This window comes from Aplysia californica, unplaced genomic scaffold, assembly GCF_000002075.1.
Source record: "Aplysia californica isolate F4 #8 unplaced genomic scaffold, AplCal3.0 scaffold00080, whole genome shotgun sequence".
NCBI lineage: Eukaryota > Metazoa > Mollusca > Gastropoda > Aplysiida > Aplysiidae > Aplysia > Aplysia californica.
This window is the reverse complement of record NW_004797350.1, coordinates 118397-138118: the sequence shown is the minus strand read 5'-3', so window position 1 is coordinate 138118 and position 19722 is coordinate 118397. Positions and strand designations below refer to the sequence as shown.

Sequence of the window (19722 nt, the reverse complement as noted above, 5' to 3'; positions counted from 1 at the left end):
TTTTTCAAAAGTTGTTGTACTGAGTGTGTGACTATGTATGTTTCAGTGTCTGTGAAGAAGAGAAGGAGATTGAGAGATTTGATATGGTAAGCTGTGTACCATGTAGTCAGTCGGAAAGACATTTAAGTTGCTGAACACCGCCCTGAAAAGCCATTTTTTAAAAATCCTGTGAGGCTCGCATTCACAGAAATCAGTTCCATATGAAGACGGAATCCTCGTTTTGCAAATATGAAATAACAAAATGGCTGGTATACCTCAAACCCATGTACCACAGACCTTGGTCAAAATGAAATAGCTGTTTCTTTTTTTAAATTGAGGCAGTGTGACTCTTACTGCACACCAAGCAGTTTGTCTTACAACCAGTCTTGATGACATGTGAGACAGCGTGGTGGAATCAGGCTCTCGTCAAAATAATCAAAGTGAAGAAACGTGCATTTTTCTGCAGGTTTGTGAATTTTTATCAAATTTTTGTTTTTTGGCTCAACACCCTTCATGCCTGTTAAAGAACTCATTTCGGTGCGGAATTTTCTGAAAGGCGTTGAATAAAGGCACAAAAATGAAAATTTTCAGTAACCACAGACTCTTAAGCTAAGGAAATATCTAATTTTGGCGGCCATTTTCTCACTAATTTTACCTCTGAAAACACGTGACCCCCCACCTCCTTCTTTCGCAAATATCTTGACTTGTATTCAAGATAAATGGATATTTTTTTCATACAAATAAAGATAAATAAATCGGCTTTAAGATGACACCAATCACTCTACATGCCTAAAAATTGACGAGAGCCTGATTCCACCCTGCTGCCTCACATATGTCTTTGCGCACCTTTTCGTCTATAGAGTATGATGCAATGATACTCATAGTATGGGTTAGGTTAATACCTAGTCATATGCAGACCAGCAAAAAACAGTTGAGGATGGCGAAAAAACAGAAGGGGTGTATTTAAATCCCAGATGTCTTTCTATACCCTCCACATTTATTTTTAGATGAGTCTCTAAGGTTGGAAACTGGACATTACATGAGAAGACAGAAATGTGCTTCTTATGTTGACCATGTAGTACTTTAAGTTCACGGTATTGAGTGTATTCAGGCTTATCCCATACGTTTGTCTAAGAAGCTGTCACCAAACTCTAAGACTTGGCAAAAATCGAATGTCAGACACTACGAATTCATTGGACACGAAGCTCACTATTTTCTGCTCAATAGGAGCTTTGTCCTGAGGGAAAGTCAACTTCTAAATGAAAAACAGGAAAAACAAAATCCAACCCTAGATCTAAAATGTATGGGCCAGTGATATAGTTTTGTACTCGAAGTCTTAAGATCATTTTGTAAAGCAGACATTCGCTTCACAAATAATAGTCAACACTACACAAAACCTGAACACAGCATAGTTTAGAAAAAAAAGCGAATAAACTGAAAGAATAATAAAGGCCTCAAATCATTTTACATGCTTGTTGTTTATTAGTAGATTGATTAATACTTTCTTCCCCAGGAACTGCATATAATCCAGGTTCCTGTTCGGACTAGTGTTAAAGCCGACCTAGTTGTGGACTCATGGCTGTTCTGCAGCAGTTTCTTCCCCTGAGTCCTCTTGACATTCACATTTGGTGGCCGTGTAGTACTGAGGATTAGAAAACAAGTGAGAGAGATTCAGAATGAAAATTTTTAGTTTAGCTTTAGAAATAGTTTTACGGCACTTGCAACACACTAAGGTCGTATAAGTGCCAAAGACTGGATGTGTTACAAGAGAGTAACATACATAAACAGAAGGAAAGATAAAGACGATGGATTTTTTATAGGAAAGAAGGAGCAAACCATCATGAATAAAAAGTAATCAAGATAAACAAGCATGTTTCGTTCTTGCCTGACGCTTAACACCCTATGTAACAGAATTTACAAACTATAAAAGTGGCACTGGTCTTTGCTATATTTCACAACAGGTAAATTGAAAGCAAATAGAATCCCCCAAAGCTTTTTTTTTTTTTGGTGCTATTTGAGCAGTCTCTTCAAACTAAAAACATGACTAAACCAAAGAAAATGTGGCTGTGCCACAGATTTTTAGTTAATCCTTTGAACCCTAGCCACCGGTGTATTGTTGGCACGTAAAATTGTCTATGCTTAGCCACCGGTACATCAGTGAGAGGGACCTAATAAAAAACCCAGCCCGCCTGGGACAAAATGCCCATGGAAAACAGTTTTCCCTACACAGGATATTCTCTATTATTTTGAAGATCTTTCTGATTAAGATGCTGGTAATGATGAAGACTATTCTGAGTGAGACATGGAAAGTGATTCTGACAATTTTATGAAGAGAGGCATGAATCACTTAGGAATTCAGGCAGAGGGGCACGAAAACCTCCGGAGGTTAGGGCTCAATGTTTGCTCTACTGGAGATACTAACCACATGCTTCCAAGATTTCAGGAAGAATCCAAGGTCCTCTGTGGAGTAGCAGTTGACATTGACCTCAACCATGTCTTTCTCCGTTGCCTTGCAGCAAGTCTTGGAGCTTCCTTCACACAATAAGGTGCCACAGGTGCCAATCTCTATCACCGGACCGTAGCACTTCTGTATGGGGTCATCGTACGTGTACTTGACGCTGGTCATAATGGGGCCGTCTCGCTCACACATGCGGTTAGCGGGCACGTCTGATCAATTGGAAACACAAGTAGTAAGTTTGGAGAAAATGGAAAACAGAGATACCTTAGAGACCATGGCAGTGTAATGACGAAATTTTTCGGTGGTTTTTTAAAGATATTTTGAAGTGATTGATTTTCTTTCCCTTTGCCTTTCACATGCAACAGCTCTGAAACTTGTATACTAAAATGTACCCATACTGAACTATTGAAGATATTTAGCAATGTCACTGGGGGGAAAAAAGATTTTCAGAATACTTTTCAAAGTGCCATAAGGTGATACATTGTTTTTCATATTTATTATACTTCGAGCTATACTCAAGCTGTACTGGAGGCGTGTGGGGGTGGTTGGAGGGGGGGGGGTGCAATGAAAGTAAATGAACAGAACTCTATGAATGATGCTTTTGGCATGAATTGTCAACACTTTGTACCCTATCTGATTGGCAACTGCAGTGGTGCAGCTGGATGAAACGTGACAAAAAAAAAAGACAATGTAAAGTATCTTTAAAAATGTTCGTATTGCTGGAACATTCCTTTCAGCATAATACCCAAGCAATGGGAAAACCAGAGCTTTCCATTCAAAATAGCCTATACTGGGTACAGCAGAAAAGGTGACAAATCACCTACAAACATCAAAAGCCATAAGTCAAATATTATAAACATTCACACAACAGCAGGATCAAAAACAACAAGTAAAAATAATACTGCCGTATGTAACCAAAAGGAAAATGGTTTACTTACAAGTCTTCTTAAATGTAGAGCGAAAATAACAGTTGGAAAGAAACAATCGTTAGTCTTTATTTATCACTTCACTTACTCCCAAGCTGCAATACGTTGTGGGCTATGCTGGTTTGAACCTCCTTGTTAACATTCTGGAACTTGAGTAGTTGGTGGACTTCTTCAGTTCTCTGCCCATGACTATTCTACAGAAATGTTAAATAATACAGTTTCTCTTCTAAGAAATACCGCGGTTAACTAACGGAGGCATTACTTTTCACTGTAACCCAAGAGCTTGCGAACCTTTTTAAAACCAGTGCCCACGTTAGCCATATTTAAGAGCCTATAATTGATGTGCTGCCAACCTACATATTATTTCCAAGCCTGCCATTAATTAGCCCTCTCTCCGTCAGGCCCCAAACCCTTGTGAGCTATTTGTTGCATTGTAGACCTGGTCTAGCAGTAAGAATAGGGCTAGCACTTTTCACTCCCTGGGTAATCTCCACTGCCCACAAAAATTATTGATTTATCTACAAGTGGGCAATACCACCCACGTTGGCAAGCACCGCTGTAACTTGAGTAGAGTACTGACCATCATCTGGATCACATTCTCCGGCATAAAGCTTGATCGGAGTCACCCCAGCCAGACAGGAGAGCACGTTGAGTTCACACTCGCTGGAGAAAGTCTTACTGGGACCTGGGCCTGTTGCCCCACACACTGGGTCTGTGAAGGAGCACATGGACACTTCTGGACAGTCCACAGGCACGCCTGAAACAAAACACTTCAAAATTGAAACTGAAAATGGATTTCATTCATGTTACAACTTACTTTATTTTTACCTTTTTCTTCCGCGTGTACGGTGGGTGTCGCGGGGAGACACAGGCGTCTGTCTGGAGCAAGTCGAGTGGCCTGTAGGAGGGACATCCCGTGAGCTCTGAGGGTGTCTGCCACATATTCATTCCATCGTCGCCTTGGTCTTCCTCTGGCTCTCCATCCAGAATAATTGTGTATGCTCTCAGAGCTGGATGCTTTGAGGGCATCCGCATGAGGTGTCCGAACCACTTGACCTTTTGTTTTTCAATGTGCGGTAGGACTGGTGTTGCTCCTATGGTGTCCTTACGAATTCATTTTTTTTATTTTATTTTGTCTCTTCTTGTTTTGTTGACCGCTCTTCCTAAGCATTTCATCTCGCATGTGACCAGTTTCCTCTCTAGGGCTTTTGTTAGGGACCATGTCTGGCACTGATATATGAGTGTTGGAAGGAAAATGGCGTTGATGAGCTTCGCCTTGGTGCTCATGGGGATATTGGGAGGTTTCATGAGAGGGCCGAGTTGATAGCTGACTGCGTTGGCTTTCTGGAATCTAGTCTCCATTTCTCGATCTAATTTTCCATTTTCTATGAAAATGCTGCCCAAGTATTTGAATTCGATGCTTTGTTTTAGTTGGGATCCATTGATGCTGGTAACAAATGTGTCTGGTCTCCTGCTAATTGTCATGACTTTGGTCTTGCTAATACTGATCTTCATGTCATATTTCTCGAAGCTCGCATTTAGTTGGTTCATATGCTCCTGTAGCTGGGTCTTGTTGTTCATCATAGCCAGGTCGTCTGCAAACATGAGTTCGTTGAGTGCCTCTGGGTCTGGATTGGCCTCCTTTGTAATCTGGTCCATGTAGATCACAAAGAGCAGAGAGGGGAGATTGCAGCCCTGTCTGGCTCCGGATGAGACTGGAAACCAGTCCGATGTTCCACTGATAGCGCAGAGTGCGCTTCTGCTGTTGGCACAGATAGCCCTTGATGTCGCACTGCTCCAGGGTTTACTCGATCAAAGGCTTTTTCTTGATCCACAAATACGAGATGGAGATCTTGCTCGTATTCCAAAGACCTCTCAAACAGTTGTCGGAGTGCGAAGATTGCATCAGTGCACCCTCTTCCTTTTCTAAAACCAAACTGGGCGTCACTGAGAAGATGTTTGGCTTTTCCGCCAGTGTGTCGCTTTAGGATCTTTGCATACATTTTCCCCGCCTCTGTAGGTGTTGCAGTCTTTCTTGCTGCCAGTTTTCTTCCATACTGGCAACAACTATCGCATTTTGTCAGCCTGCTTGTACTTTTCTTCCTTTCCAGGCTTTCTTGAAGATGATTGTAAGCCCATGTATTCCGGTTTCACCGCATGCAAGGATGGCTTCGGTTGTGATGCCATCGTCTCCAGCTGCCTTGTTCTTTGGAATAGTCTTCAGTGCTTCTCTCACTTCACTCTCCAGGAGGGTAGGTTCTGAGTGCTCTGGGTAGTTGGCGGTGAAGGGGCACTGTGTGTTTTGTGCCTGTACTCCTGATGGGTTTAGCAGTTCTTAAAAATATTCTTCTCATCTCTTTATTATTTCCTTCTCTTCTTGTAGAGCTTCTCCATTAGTATCGTTGATGACAGCATGTTACAAAAAGTAGCTTTAAAAAATGTGTATGCATAAATCATAAATCTTGTATATATCTCTACCATTTCTCTAAAGCCAAGGAAAATTTCCGTCTGAGACAATAACGTATTACGATATCTTATCTTTAAAGATAAGAAAAATGACATCTATCCTGCTTACCAGTTCCAGGGTCTACACAGGGTACAAAGCACGGGCGACTCTCCCGAACCTCATACAGTTCTGTCAGCCGTGTCAGGCGCCCGTCCTGGTATGCAATGGTCACACGTGTCCTGGTCTGATAGCCTGGACCACAACCCAGTGCTGAATTGCTGAACTTGCAGCGCCCATAGAGAGTCCACTTGCCAAACTGAGGCTCAGCAGCTGCAACATGGTTTCAGAAAAAAGTTTAGTGTACAAGAAAAACATTGAAACTTTCTATAAAAGTCAGTATCACAATGCATTGAAAGGAGGCTGACGCAATGTTTTTTCCATTCAATGAAAAGGGAAAAGATCTATTCAAATGACTGAAGTGTGTTTTGCAGAGAACACAATTACATTTGCATTATTTTACTTGCTTTGTAAAATAAATTAACAGTACCACCAGATTTTTTAAAGCATAGGTTATTTGCTCATTAAGGAACTGCAGTGGCAAATCTCTTTGAACGTAGCTACATTTCTACCAACGGATGTCTAACTTCATGCTATGGTGATGCAGGGTATAAATAAACTCCCGCACGAAAGCAGAATGTATTACATTTCTGATGTATTTCACTTTAATGATGCAGTTAGTATGATTGTATGCTTGCCTTGTTCCATTCCCCGTCTTCCCTTCTACTTTATCCAAAGTGCATTGTGTTTGAGACGTCCTTTTTGCCCACAGTTAGTGTCTTCTTCGTTTTCGTCTGACCACGGTTAAAACAAGATAAAAACAAATCGTTCTGTTAAATGTTCTCGGGGTCAGTTTGGTGTCGAAGTCTCAATATGAGCAATTTGTGGGATCGCTTACTGTAAATCATTTATTGTAGGGATCTTGTACATGTACCCAAAGGGCATTGTTTAAAAGGAAGAAATTTGTAATGACTTTAACAAGATTTGTTTTTCATTTTGCTGGGTCACTGGCTTACAGGAGTGCCATGCAAAGTTATGTGCATATTGGTTAACTAAAAAATATGCTAGTTTTTTTTTCTAATGCCAACAGGCAAAAGTGAGCAAGCAATTAAATAGCATGGGAGATGAACGTGCACAAACTGCAGGAATTACTTACGTCGAGGTCCTGGACGGGCACCAGGCCCACGGCCACATTTTCCTTTCTGAGCCGTAATATGGCTTGACTTGGGCATGTTCTGTGGGCCTCCAAACTGAACGCACACATACACCAGCATCTCTGCATAGGACGAGAACGTCTGTAGGGTCGCGGAATAGGCTGGGCCACACACCTCCCCTGGGGAATGGAATGGTAAAAGTTGCTGATAAAAGGAGAAATTACAGATTACGTCTTTCATCACACTCAGGAACGGGATAACATTGGGTATGAATAAAATAAATATTTTTGTAAGCCTACAAGAATGGTCAAGAGTGGGGTTTTTTGTGTTTTAGTAAGCATTTTACGGCATTTGCAACACAATCAGGTCATATGAGGGCCAAAGATTAGAGGTATTATTACAAGAGAGTAAAAAAGGAGGAGGAGACATAAAGACGATAGTTGTTTAATAGGAAAGAAGGAACAAACCATATCAGAGCTCCTGCCAACCACCCACTTCAAGGGTGGAGTGATAAAGGATGGGTAAGATATGAAGACTTTTATAAAGTGTCTACAAACACATTCAAGGACAGAACGAAAGCGTTAAGGAAAAGAAGGAAGGTTTGCGTAAGATGTCTTCCATCACTGTCAAACCTCAAATATATACAGGTGTATGATGCATTGGATGTTTTAGACAACTTAAGCAAAGATTAAAATATAACAAAGGGAGGAACACCTGCAATTAAAGGGAATGGGCTGAAATCTGAACAGAGCAGGATTCTCAGGAAAGACAACCAAAGTAGGCTATTTCATCCAACTTCATCCCAATGCAAACTAAGCACTGGAATCTGCCTTACTAACCAGGAGGGAATCAAGAAACACCCATTCTGTTTCTGAATCCTTACATATCTATAGACCTCAAAGCTTAGATGCTACATACACACAGTAGAATCACATTATACTGCACAAAGAAAAGTTAATTTGCTATACAAAAACTTTTTTTTTTAAGTAGAGGCACACTGACAGCCTGAAAGAAGTTAAAGGAGACATGAAGACCACCTGTAGCCAGTTCTGGTGGAGGAGGTGGCAAAGCGTCTCCCAGGGCAGGGTCATCACAGTTGCCGGGCAGTGGCTGACGGGTGTTTCCTATGCCAGCTGAGAAAAATTGAGAACATAAACAGGACTCAAAATCTCCTTCATTTAACGTTCAAGTAGAATGTAAGTCTACTTTGTAAGCTTAAGTAATTTGTATGTATTACAAAACTTCTATAAAACCTTGACAAGTTCAATACAATGTCCCTTTTCTAGGGTTTCCTACCTCAGCTAGACATACAGCTAGGGAAAGATGTGAACCAGTAAAACTATTGTTTACAGTGTAATATGCTTGAACTTGTTCTTTGATATCCAAATGATTATAATGCTAAATCACTGTAGTAGCTTCACAAAAACCAATTTTTTCAAATCACCCTGGTCACAAATGGTATTTGTAATGATTTATCAAGAAAGTAAAGAGTACCCATAAGCACATATAACAATGGTATAAGTTACAAGTCTTGGATGCCAATTGAGGGATTAAGCAACAAAATACACCCTTTGTGTGTTTTTGTTTGAGTTGTAAAAGTAAACCAAACTGCCTGCAACCGAGATATGGAAAACCCCCAGTACTATCTAAAGTACAATAATCTTATCTCGTTAATAAATGTGTATATTAATCTAACTATTCTGGACAAACCACACTTACTTGTAATAACGGGCGTCTTGTCAGTACACGGGCCTTTCCTAACTTTGGTGGGATCAAACTCCAGGTTGCTAATGCACAAGACCTGGAACAGAACCAGCCCACTGGAAAAGGTCATTTGCTGGCCAGTGGACAGAGTGTAACAAAGTGGAGACGGCTCACTCGTCACATCACGACAGATCATTGGGATGTTGCACACAGCACAGCATTGTGCATTCTCCGGAAGGGTTGGGATGGCTGCAAGAAGTTCCCGAGAAGAAAAATAGTTTTATTAAATATATGTTTGTTAAAGAAAGTAGATTAAAATTCTCATAAAATAAAGCACATTCTAAATACACAGAGACATTTTGAAACCGAATTTTTCTCAGTATCAGATCATAAAATATTAAATTCAGTCTCCAACTGAAATTCCTCGATTTTTTTAACGATTTAAACATTTTTTAAACATATAGGCTCCTCTACATGAAACAGAGTTACAATACAAAACAATAGTTCACTCTAGGATTTAGCAAGCATACAAAACCCCAAGAGAGTAAAAATTAATTACAAGTATTGTATTAGCCCTAAGAGAGTAAAAATTACAAGTATTGTAGGCCTATTTAATTAAATCTGATAATAAGAAAATCCTTTAATATACCGATGCTAGCAGAAGGTCGATGAATTTTAGAGTGGAGATCGATGACGCAGTTAACATGGTACATGAGGCTTATAAGTCCCGGTACATCTATATCAACTTTTTAGTACCGGATGAAACCAAGGCAGTGACAAACTCAGTTGCAAACAACACACTTTTGCTGCTGCTGATTATGATGATGATGATATAGACATGATGAAGATGACAACGATAAAGAATATTTGTTGTGTCAGCATGACGGTCATCACATAAACATACTTATCAACTTCATTATTGCCTGCCGTTTTCCACTCCAAATACATTTTCTACTAGTAATGAGGTACTACCATTTTTGCGTCCACATATCTGTATTTTCATTGACATTTTGAAACTTGAGCAAACCAAAAAGTTGAGACAAACGATTAAAGACACAAAACAAAAAGGAGGACCAAGAGCTGTTAATTTCAGCAATGTGGGTACCAAATAATAGCTGCATAAAACTATCGTAGTTCGAAGTCTTCTTACCAATTTTATCACGTTCACACTCATTTGTCTCTTGGTTAAGAAAGTATCCTGTGCAACACCTGCACTCAAAAGTTCCATCTTTGTTGACACATCCAGCGTGATCTCCGCAGGGTTTGGGATTCTGGCTGCATTCATCAATATCTGCAAGGAAACAACCAAACTGCTGTAAAAGAGTGAGGACAACGCGATTCTCTCAGTTTGAATCTTTAACATTTCGGAGAGGGGGAAGGGAGGGTGTTCAGTTTTAGCAACAGTTTTACGGCACTTGCAAAACAATAAGGTCCTAAGAGTGCCGCGGATTAGAGCTGTTACAAGAGTGTATCAAACTCAATAAAGAAGGAGGAGAGATGAGGACGGTAGATGTTTGATAGGAAAGAAAGAGCAAACTAGACCAGAATATCCGCAAACCACCCAATCACATTTCTGTACAGGCCTAATGACCTTAGCCCTACAGACTTGACAGCATGGTTTAGAGAGCTCTATTTTCACACGTTCCAGTGCACCGAACGCATGCCTCACCATACCATAGAGCAAATCTAGTAATTAACATAAAGGAACCGAGGTACACACCAGTCACATTAAACTCAGCGGGCAGAGCTCAAAGATAATTTAGAATATTATCTTCAGCACTAGAGAATAAAATTGGCTTGAAGTTTTACTTGACCATCGAAATGTGCAAAGGATTCCATATATACCGTAGGTCTTTAATTTTAAAATCAGCTTCCTAGAAATTAAATAAAAATTCATAACCTACACACACAGATATTATGTATTATATTGTTTTCATATGTATGCATCACAAAGTGTCAAAATGTGTGTATGTGTGTGCATGTGTCAGTGAGACTGAATGTATGTATGTGTGTGTACAATTTGTGTGTGTGCGTGTGTGAGTGCGCATGCACATGTGTATGTGTGTGTCTGTCTGTTAGCCTGCGCATACTATTTTCATTTAAAACAGGAAAAAACACGTAAGTACACAAGTACAACCACTCACAAACAAGGCAGCGGTGTCAACATATTCTTGCACTACAGAAGTAAAGCTCCTTACCAACACACTCTTCTCCCACCTCCTTGAAGCCATCAGCACAGACGCATTCAAAACCGCCAGGTATATTCACACAATTCTCTTTGCCCAACTCGCAGTCGTGAAGGCCAAGTTTGCACTCATCGATATCTGGGGAAAAGATATGCTGTATACTTAAATATGAAAAGAGCATCTAATAAAGATAGACAAAGTAAGCAAAAGAGGAAAAGAGGTAAAAAAAAAAAAAAGAGAAGGTGATAAAGATGTCGCAATATCATCTATCTTGTCTCATGATTTAAAACAAACAATTCCACAGACCCATGCAATATCCATTTTAAAAAAAAGAAACTGTACTATTAAGATTTTATACGCACTAAGGCATGATTTCTTTTCCGACTTTTTCTTAAACAATAGATTAGATTTCTAATTCTCAGCGAAATACGTTTCTTTAGTTTTATGTTTAGTTTTAATAAGTTGGCACTTGCAACAAAAATAAGCCACATAAGAGTCAAAAACAAGATCTGACAGAGTGATGATGACTGCAATGGTGCAAAAGTACTAACACTACAGATCTTGAAACTGTTAAGACTTTTGGGACTTAAAAACACCACTAACAAAAATGGTTTAAGTTTTTTGAGACTTATGTTTCAAGAAGAAAAAAAACTAAACAATATTTTACAGGCAACGTTAACTTTCTAATGCCGAGGAGATTTCAATAACAGAAACACGATGGGGAACACAAACAGATGCTCACCTTCGCAATCGTTGCAGCTAGAGATGAATCCCATGCTGCAGTTACACCGCTCCTCCTTAGAGCCATCAACGTTGACATAGGTGTAGCATGTCTTAGAACCATCCGGAGGTGTTGTACCTGAGAAATAAAGCAGCATTTTTGAAAAGTACTACAAACGTGGCTGAGAAAACAAGAAGGCTTAGAGTAAAAAAAACCACACAATTCAAGGAGGTATAGAGCGTTTATTTCCCCCCAAGCAGAGAAAGATGCAATATAAACATATTCTGTTATTATATTTTACACTATAGCATGTATTAGAACATATGTTTGAAAGTATCATCAGCTGCAAAAAGGAAAAAAATAGTGTTTAGGTTTTTGGGGACTTACATTTCAAGGGGGAAAATGCCATAAACTTCAACGTGGGAATTGTATAAAATATACGATATCAAACTCTAGAGTAGCCTCGAGAGGACTATACTACCCAGAGGCTTTTTTGGTAAACACCAAGACCTGAAATGTTACAGGGAGAAGAAGTGGAGGAGATTTTTAGCTGGATTACCAATACCTCCCGCCAAAACACAAGCATCATCAATCAAATAAGTTCGACTTTGAGTACATGGCTTAAGGTGAGCAAATTGAAGGTAGAAAAAAGAGATGGAAGACTAACATAGCTTTTCTTGTCTGAGAGAGGAAAATTCGTGTAAAGTGCCTTTCCCGAGGACACAACGTCAGGCCCGCGGCTCGGACCCCCGAACCCGCAACGTCACGATTACGAGTCCGGTAGCGTAACCACTAGGCCACCGACGCCATATATATATATAAACACATGTACTGATACATACACAAAATACTTCAAACTCTGGAAATCTTACCTTTGCACTCAACTTACCCTCATCTTTAAGCCCCTCCCACATTTTGATGCTCATCTTTAAGCTCCACCCACAGCCACTGACTTTGAACCATTATCTAATGAAAACGTTGAAAACTACAGTATACTTCAGTGTATGACAAGCACTAGTTACAGCACTGTTTCTAGTCTTAAGCTTTTATGGTTCTCGCAACTGCATAATGTCATATGAGGCACTGCATTTTGCATAAAAACATGTTATTATTACGCTTAAAAGCTATAAAACAACGAATGACTTGTTCTACCCTCTTCACATCCTTCCGGCATGATGGGGTTGCCGAAGAATCCCTCTTGACATTGACAAGTTAGTTCCTTTTCAGTCTGCACACACACCGTGTTTGGGCCGCATGGGGACTCTTCCTTTCTCATCTCGTTCCCACCAAGACACGTGTAGATCATGCTGCAGTTCTCACTTCTCCATACATCCCCAGGCTATGAACACAAACATAATTGTAAATGCAAGAAGGGAAATGATGAACAGTTTTCAACATTATGACTTTAACTCCTATCACCTTAGAGCATGCATCAAAATAACACTGAGTGTGTATCTAGCTTACGATTATTATTGTTTATGTTGCTGCTCATTTATATTATGTATGTGATTGTAAGCCTACTTGTGTGTGCATGTGCGTGCACGTGTGTACATGTGTGTGTGTGTTTGTGTTTGTGTGTGTGTGTGTGTGTGTGTGTGTGTGTGTGTGTGTGTGTGTGCGTGCGTGCGTGTGTGTGTGTGTGTGCGCGTGTGTGTGTGTGTGTGTACTCGTGGTGGAACACCAAACCAATGTGCCAGGATCTGGACAATAAAGATGTATCTTATCTTATCTTATCTTATCTTATCTTATCTTATCTTATCAGCCAGAACAACACACTCCAACTGCAATATGCGACAATCGACACTTGAGGCCGTTATGGAAAGAAATGGCTGTGTTATAAACGTAACGTAAGTGTACTATAACCCCATGCACCGGTTGAAGTTTTTTATTAATGCTGGACATATATGACACATCAGGGGAGGGGTCAATTCGTAGCGTGCACCGAAGCCACCACATTAACCCGACCTGTAATGTGCACCAGGTATTAGCTTACTCACAAGTTTATAAACACCATCAGGCATTACGCAGCCACACTCCTCAATACGGGTACACAGGCCACCGCTCAAGACAAACCCTTGTTTACACACACAGCCAAATGCATAGTCATCCAACGCATCTTCTCCCTCAATTGGGGCGGAATCCGGCTGAGTACAGGTTGGTTGCTCTGTTACAAGTGTGTATCTGAACCGCATCTGGGGTCCGCATACTAGCAGAGGAAGATGGTGAAAGAAAGACATTTTAGTGGTATTTTTGATCAGACCCATACACTGTAATATAGGAGCTTGAAGAAACATTGAGAACATTTTTAGTTCAGAGTCATACACTGTCATAGCATAGTATCTTGAAAAAACATTGAGAATACATATGGTTAAAATCCACAAAGTAAATGAATGACCATAAAGAGCAATAGACTAACACGAAGAGAGTGAAAAACAAAGGAAGATATAGAAAAGAGAGAGAGAGTATTGTCTTCTTGGAACTCACATTTGAGTGCGATGTTATGTTAATACGATTTTTATCTCAATGTCTTTGAAGTCTCATGGAAGTGACAACATAAACAAACAATAGTATGTCCCTGATCTCCCTCCTAGCAAAAAGAGAGAACCAAAGATACAATTTTTTTCAGTTACAACTCCGGAGTTGATGTTATTCGCCAGTTTATAATTTAAACCTTATTATTGCGAGTAAGTTTTGGGGCAAGTCTCATTGCAACAAAACTCAGGACTGGGGTTATGGCAAAGGGATTAAAGAGCGTAGTCCACAGCTTGCGCTGTATGCTACCTGGGAAACTGAAAATGTTTAAGAGTTTCAGGATCTACTGTGGTAATAATAATTGTAAAGTAAACAGAGCATGCTCTAAAGTGTGGATTTGTGCCATATATATTTAAATACAATTATTATTATTATTATTATTATTATTATCGCAAAGCTGTTGATTACAGTTTCAGCCATAAGATAGTTGACTTACACTCATCACATTCGCTTTGTTCCCCCAGCTGTTGCAATTCATATGAGTTCGTACAAGATGGAATCTCTACCTCAGCCAAATACTCGCATATATTTGGAGCTGCTATGCACAGATATGTCTCACACACTTCCTGAAACACATAATGAGCAGGAATTTTTCTCAGTGAATTGAAAAGATGTACAGTAGATACTTATATATTAAGTTTTTCTTCAAAAAATCATATTATGATAACAAAGGTCATTCCCTTTTGTTAAACATTTTTCAGAAAGCTGAGTCCATCATGACTGGAACAATTGTTGTTATATGTGAGGCATTGTGGTGAAATCAGACGCTTGTAAAAATAAATGAAATCGAAGATATCAGCATTTTTTTCTCCAGTTTTTATCAATTTTTTCCCAGTTTTTTTTTGTTTGTTGACTCAACACCTTTTAAGTCCAATTAAAAACACATTTCTGTGCGGATGTTATTGAAAAACATTGATTAAAGGCACAACAAATGTAAATGTTCAGTTTCCAAGGGCTCTTAAGCTTTGAAAATCACTAAACTTTTGCGGCCATTTTCTCGCTAATTTGACCCCAGAAACCAGATGATCCTGACCTCCTTCAATAGCAAAGATTTTGACTTTTATTAAAGATAGGCATGTCTTTTTTTCATCAAAAGGTAGTCAAATGAACAACATTTGAGATGATACTCGGACTCGCAACCGTAAGGTCGTGGGTTCGAATCCCGTCAAGGGCCCGACGTTGTGTCCTTGGGAAAGGCACTTTACACGAATTTTCCTCATTTCACCCAGGTGGTAATGGGTACCCGGCTATAGACAGCGAAAGATCTTGTCAGTTTGTTAGTGTAAGAGCGCTTAATCGGCTGCTTGCACTGTATGCTTCCCGGGAAGCTGAGAATGTTTCGGAGTGTTCTATGGTCTGCTGGGGTAATAATATAGTGTAAAGCACATAGAGCCTGCTGCTGAGCGGGGATATGCGCTATACAAATGCTATCTATTATTATTATTATTATTATTATTATTATTATTATTATTATTATTATTATTACCAATAACTCCAGATGTCCAAAAACTAACCAGCGCCTGATTCTACCACGTCATGACACATATTTTTTGAAACAATTTACGACAAAATTTTGACATTCGGTCAAAGGAAAAACTGATCTCCAAACACCACCATAAGCTGACACAAAAAGTCAAGCTTACTGTAACTTGCTGTTAAGAGAAGATGTCTGAGACAAACTGATTAGTCTGTAAAGTTTATTCTATATTTTCAAATATAGCTAGATCAAACAAAATCCTCCTTTCCCTTCAAGCATCTCTCGCTGTCCCCAACTCTCATCTAAACACCCACCGGGCCAATGATAGTATGAAAATCTTTAAAAAGAAGGGGAGCTTACCAAAGTATACCCGCAGTACTCTTTCAGAAGGTTACACACATTCCTTTTCTCTGGTGAGCATGGGTCAATAGGTGCAGGAGTGGTTGTGGTTGTGGTTGTAGTGGTTGTCGCTACTGTGGTTGTGGTAGTCGTGGTGGTTGTTGTAGTTGTGGTTGGTGGTGGCGGTGGCACATGTGGAGTACATCTGAGAGGGAAATGAAAACAAAATTGAAATGGGGGGGGGGGGGGGGACGGCAAGTGCAATTTTTTCAATAGGACATTCTCATTTGTTCAAACAACTTATCAATGTTTGGAAAGAGGACACATCCAAATGAAAATTAGAGCAGGAAAGAGTAGAACTGCAGGCAAAAAAACACCTTAAAAAATACAACCCCAGAGGTAGACACAAAATTTCAGGGTTAAAAGATACCACTTCTCCTAACCATACAACATCTTGTAAACTTGGCTTTATTTTTTAAAGCAGAACTCAGAGTTCATTGGAATGCTAAAACATGCTTGAATTTAAGGGTTTTTTTAAAATTTAAAACATTTTTATATTTACTTTTTTAAAACGTCATGACTAACCAGCTACTAGGCTCAGACAGTATTCCTATGTATTATAATTTAATGTGCTTCTCTGATGTAATGACATGACCTGTTCCAAAATACTTCATAGTTAAAAGAGGTCCCATTTTGTATCTTAATAATATCAACCTCTGGTAGAAAAGGTCAACCTCAGAATGTTCTTTTATAGAGAGTCAGACATTGTAAAGTAGCTAGAAACAAAGTAGCAGTAATGACTGTGACTGGTTACATTGAACACATTATGTCTACTTCTGTAAGGCTTTATCACAAATTGTTAATCTCACCGGCAGTTTCATAAGACATGTGTGAGGCATCATGGTGAAATCAGGCGCTCCTCAAAATAATGAAATCAAAGAAACAATAATTGTTCTACCTTTTAGGCAATTTAGATTGAGTTTTTGTTTTTTTGGCCTAACACCTTTTATATCCACACAAAAACACATTTCCAAGTAAGCTTTACGGAAAAACGTTGATTAACACTTTTCCTACGGTGAGTTGCGGCTCGCAGACGTGGCCTCGGTAGACCGAGAGCGGCAAAATACGGCTCGAGGGGCTCACTATCTATTTCAGTTCAGTAAACAAAAGGCACGAAATTCTCGGCCGATCCACGTTTTCAATATAATAGAATAGACTTCCTGTTAGCTGATATGGAAGGAAATATAGATCTAGCACTGACAGACGATTGTTTTGTCATTACAGCGCTTTTTTCTGTCCCCTTTGAAACGTAAAAAGGAAAAAAAAGTGCTCCCCTGATTTCAGTATCTCATATTTTCACTTCTATAATAATAGGTACACATACATAACTTTAACTTTCAGCATTTCTTGGCATTACTGGGGGGGGGGGGGGGGGGGGGGGGCAACCTACCCAGGAAGTTTGAATGATGCTGTTGTTGTACTTTTTTTTTTTGTTATATAGCCTTTCAAAGCCGGAAAATTGTTGATTTCATATGACATCTTCGATATTACATAATCATTTTTAGAAACCCCAAACTAACATAATTGAAATAAATCTTCAATATTGTACCTCCATCTGATAGATGATTTTTTAACCTTCAGTTAAATGGGCCACGTGACATGGTTTGAGTGTGTTTAGTTAGATGTTTTGACACATTTTTGGTGGGGAAGTGGCGTAAAAAAGGTAAAGGAAAAGCCCTGGACCAGTGGTGGATTTTGGCGTGGTAGGAAAACAGTTAAAGGCACATAATACGATTTTTAAAAAGTTTCCAAAGACTCTCAAGCTATTGAAGTTACCAAACTTTGGCAAACATTTTCTCGCTTATTTTACTACTGAAACCAGGTGACCCCACCTCGTTCAATCGCAAATATCTCGACTTCCATTTACGATAGTTGGGTATACTTTTTCATTGAAAGCAAAGCTAATGAATGAGCTTTCAGATGGTACCAAAAACTCCTCAAGCCCAAAAACTGACGAGCGCTTGATTTTCCCCCGTTGTGATACATTTTCTTGTCATACTCATTTGTTCATTTTCAATGTCATACTTCCTCGACATGTCAAACCAGTGCAAAAAAAAAATCATCTCACAATCAGTGTTACCATTCTTGTGTTACAACTGCAGTCGAACCAGCTTTGACAGCCACCTGTCCAAGGTAATCACCTGCACAAATGACCATTTCACACTTTCCCCTTGGCGTTCTTTGATATCATAATGACTTTGTATAAGATATCCACTTGTCGAAGACAACCGCTTTTCTCCTCAACATTGGGAGGCCGTTTTGGACAATTTTCGCTGTATCTACATACACGTGTGGTTGCCATATTATAAAGATTGAAGCTCTGAGCACTGAATTTTCTATTTTAAGGAAAAGACACATACCGAACTAAAAAACAAAATGTTTCGTTTCTGTACAGGGGGTGGGGGTGACTGCTAAGCTTCTTGGGTTTATATAAAGAAATGGCTTAGACGGCCATTTACATACAAGGGGGTGCCTAGAGAAACTTCCTCCATTTGGGACGGGGTCAGATAGATCTTCTCTCCGTAGACTTCTGGTTCGGTGGTACAGACTCCACACATCATCTCGATCATAGGATCGGGCAGCTCAATCTAAATGGAAAAGTCAGATCTTGATTCATCTCTCAATTAATTTAATATGCACATGAAAAACACAATTTACGAAATATAAAAGGGGGAAAGGGGGCTCAGAAGAGAACAGAGAAGAGAACGGGAGAGAGAAAGAGAGAAAGAGAGGGAAAGAGAGAGAAAGAGAAAGAGAGATAGAGAGAGATAGAGGGAGAAAGAGACAGAGACAGAAAGAGAGACAGAGAGTGACAGACAGACAGACAAACAGACAGGCAGACAGAAAAAAGATAGTAGGGAGAGGGAAAAGAAAAGGGAGAGAATGAGTGAGTGCGAAAGAGATAGCGACAGACGGAAGGGTGGACAAAGAGAGATAGACAGAGGTAGACAGAATAGGACAGCTGAGCACACAGAGAAACAGACAAAATGCAACAAAGAAAATCAGTTAGGGGTAAAACATTTGTTTCAAACTAGTTTCAAAGAATGTCTCTTTCAGCCTCTCCAACAAGTGAGGGTTTACCTAGAAATTGAAATGGCAATAATAATGTGGGCACATTTTCAGGTCTACCAGTGTCTGTGGTGTAGAGGTTAGGCACATCTCCAAAACATGAGTTCTATTCCCATGTGGGAACTACAAAGAGTACACAATATTGCTGCCAAAATAATTACTAAGAAACTAAAGCATGATCATGTGATTCCTATTTTAAATGAACTACACTGGCTCCCGGTGAAAAAGCGTATCATATATAAAATCTGTTTAACTTGCTACAAGTGCTTACATGATTTATCATCTGACTACCTAAAACAGTTTTTATCAGCCTATGTACCACCTGGAACGCTCAGATCATCAATAGACAAAACAACCCTTGTTAAACCTAAAATAAATTACAAATCATATGGCAAAGGCTCTTTTTCATATTTTGCCCCACTTGTTTGGAATGCCCCCAAAAAACTATCAGAGAAGCAGAAAATCTAGAAATATTTAAAAAGAAACTAAAAGCATTTTAGTTTTCATCATATTTCGATTAGACAGAATCCATCCAAGCTGTAGATCGTCGTGAGTTTGTATGTATGTAAGTACGTATGTGTGTATGTATGTATATGTGTGGGTATATATATATA

At 39.4% G+C, this 19722-nt stretch overlaps 1 protein-coding gene across 1 annotated transcript in view; it reads right to left on the bottom strand.

Moving 5' to 3' along the window:
- Window positions 1–1438: 1438 nt before the first annotated feature.
- Window positions 1439–19722, bottom strand: part of LOC101848648 — a 57433-nt gene continuing 39149 nt past the window's right edge. Inside the window, exons 32-46 of the mRNA XM_013080257.2 lie at window positions 18503–18627; window positions 16001–16184; window positions 14600–14729; window positions 13629–13837; window positions 12784–12970; window positions 11653–11769; window positions 10923–11048; window positions 9875–10015; window positions 8740–8973; window positions 8058–8153; window positions 7023–7199; window positions 5939–6139; window positions 3944–4120; window positions 2402–2646; window positions 1439–1621 (exon numbers count right to left, since the gene is read on the bottom strand). Of these exons, the coding sequence (XP_012935711.2) occupies window positions 1553–1621; window positions 2402–2646; window positions 3944–4120; window positions 5939–6139; window positions 7023–7199; window positions 8058–8153; window positions 8740–8973; window positions 9875–10015; window positions 10923–11048; window positions 11653–11769; window positions 12784–12970; window positions 13629–13837; window positions 14600–14729; window positions 16001–16184; window positions 18503–18627 (2418 nt within the window). The 3' untranslated portion in view covers window positions 1439–1552. The remainder of the gene's footprint in view (window positions 1622–2401; window positions 2647–3943; window positions 4121–5938; window positions 6140–7022; window positions 7200–8057; window positions 8154–8739; window positions 8974–9874; window positions 10016–10922; window positions 11049–11652; window positions 11770–12783; window positions 12971–13628; window positions 13838–14599; window positions 14730–16000; window positions 16185–18502; window positions 18628–19722) is intronic.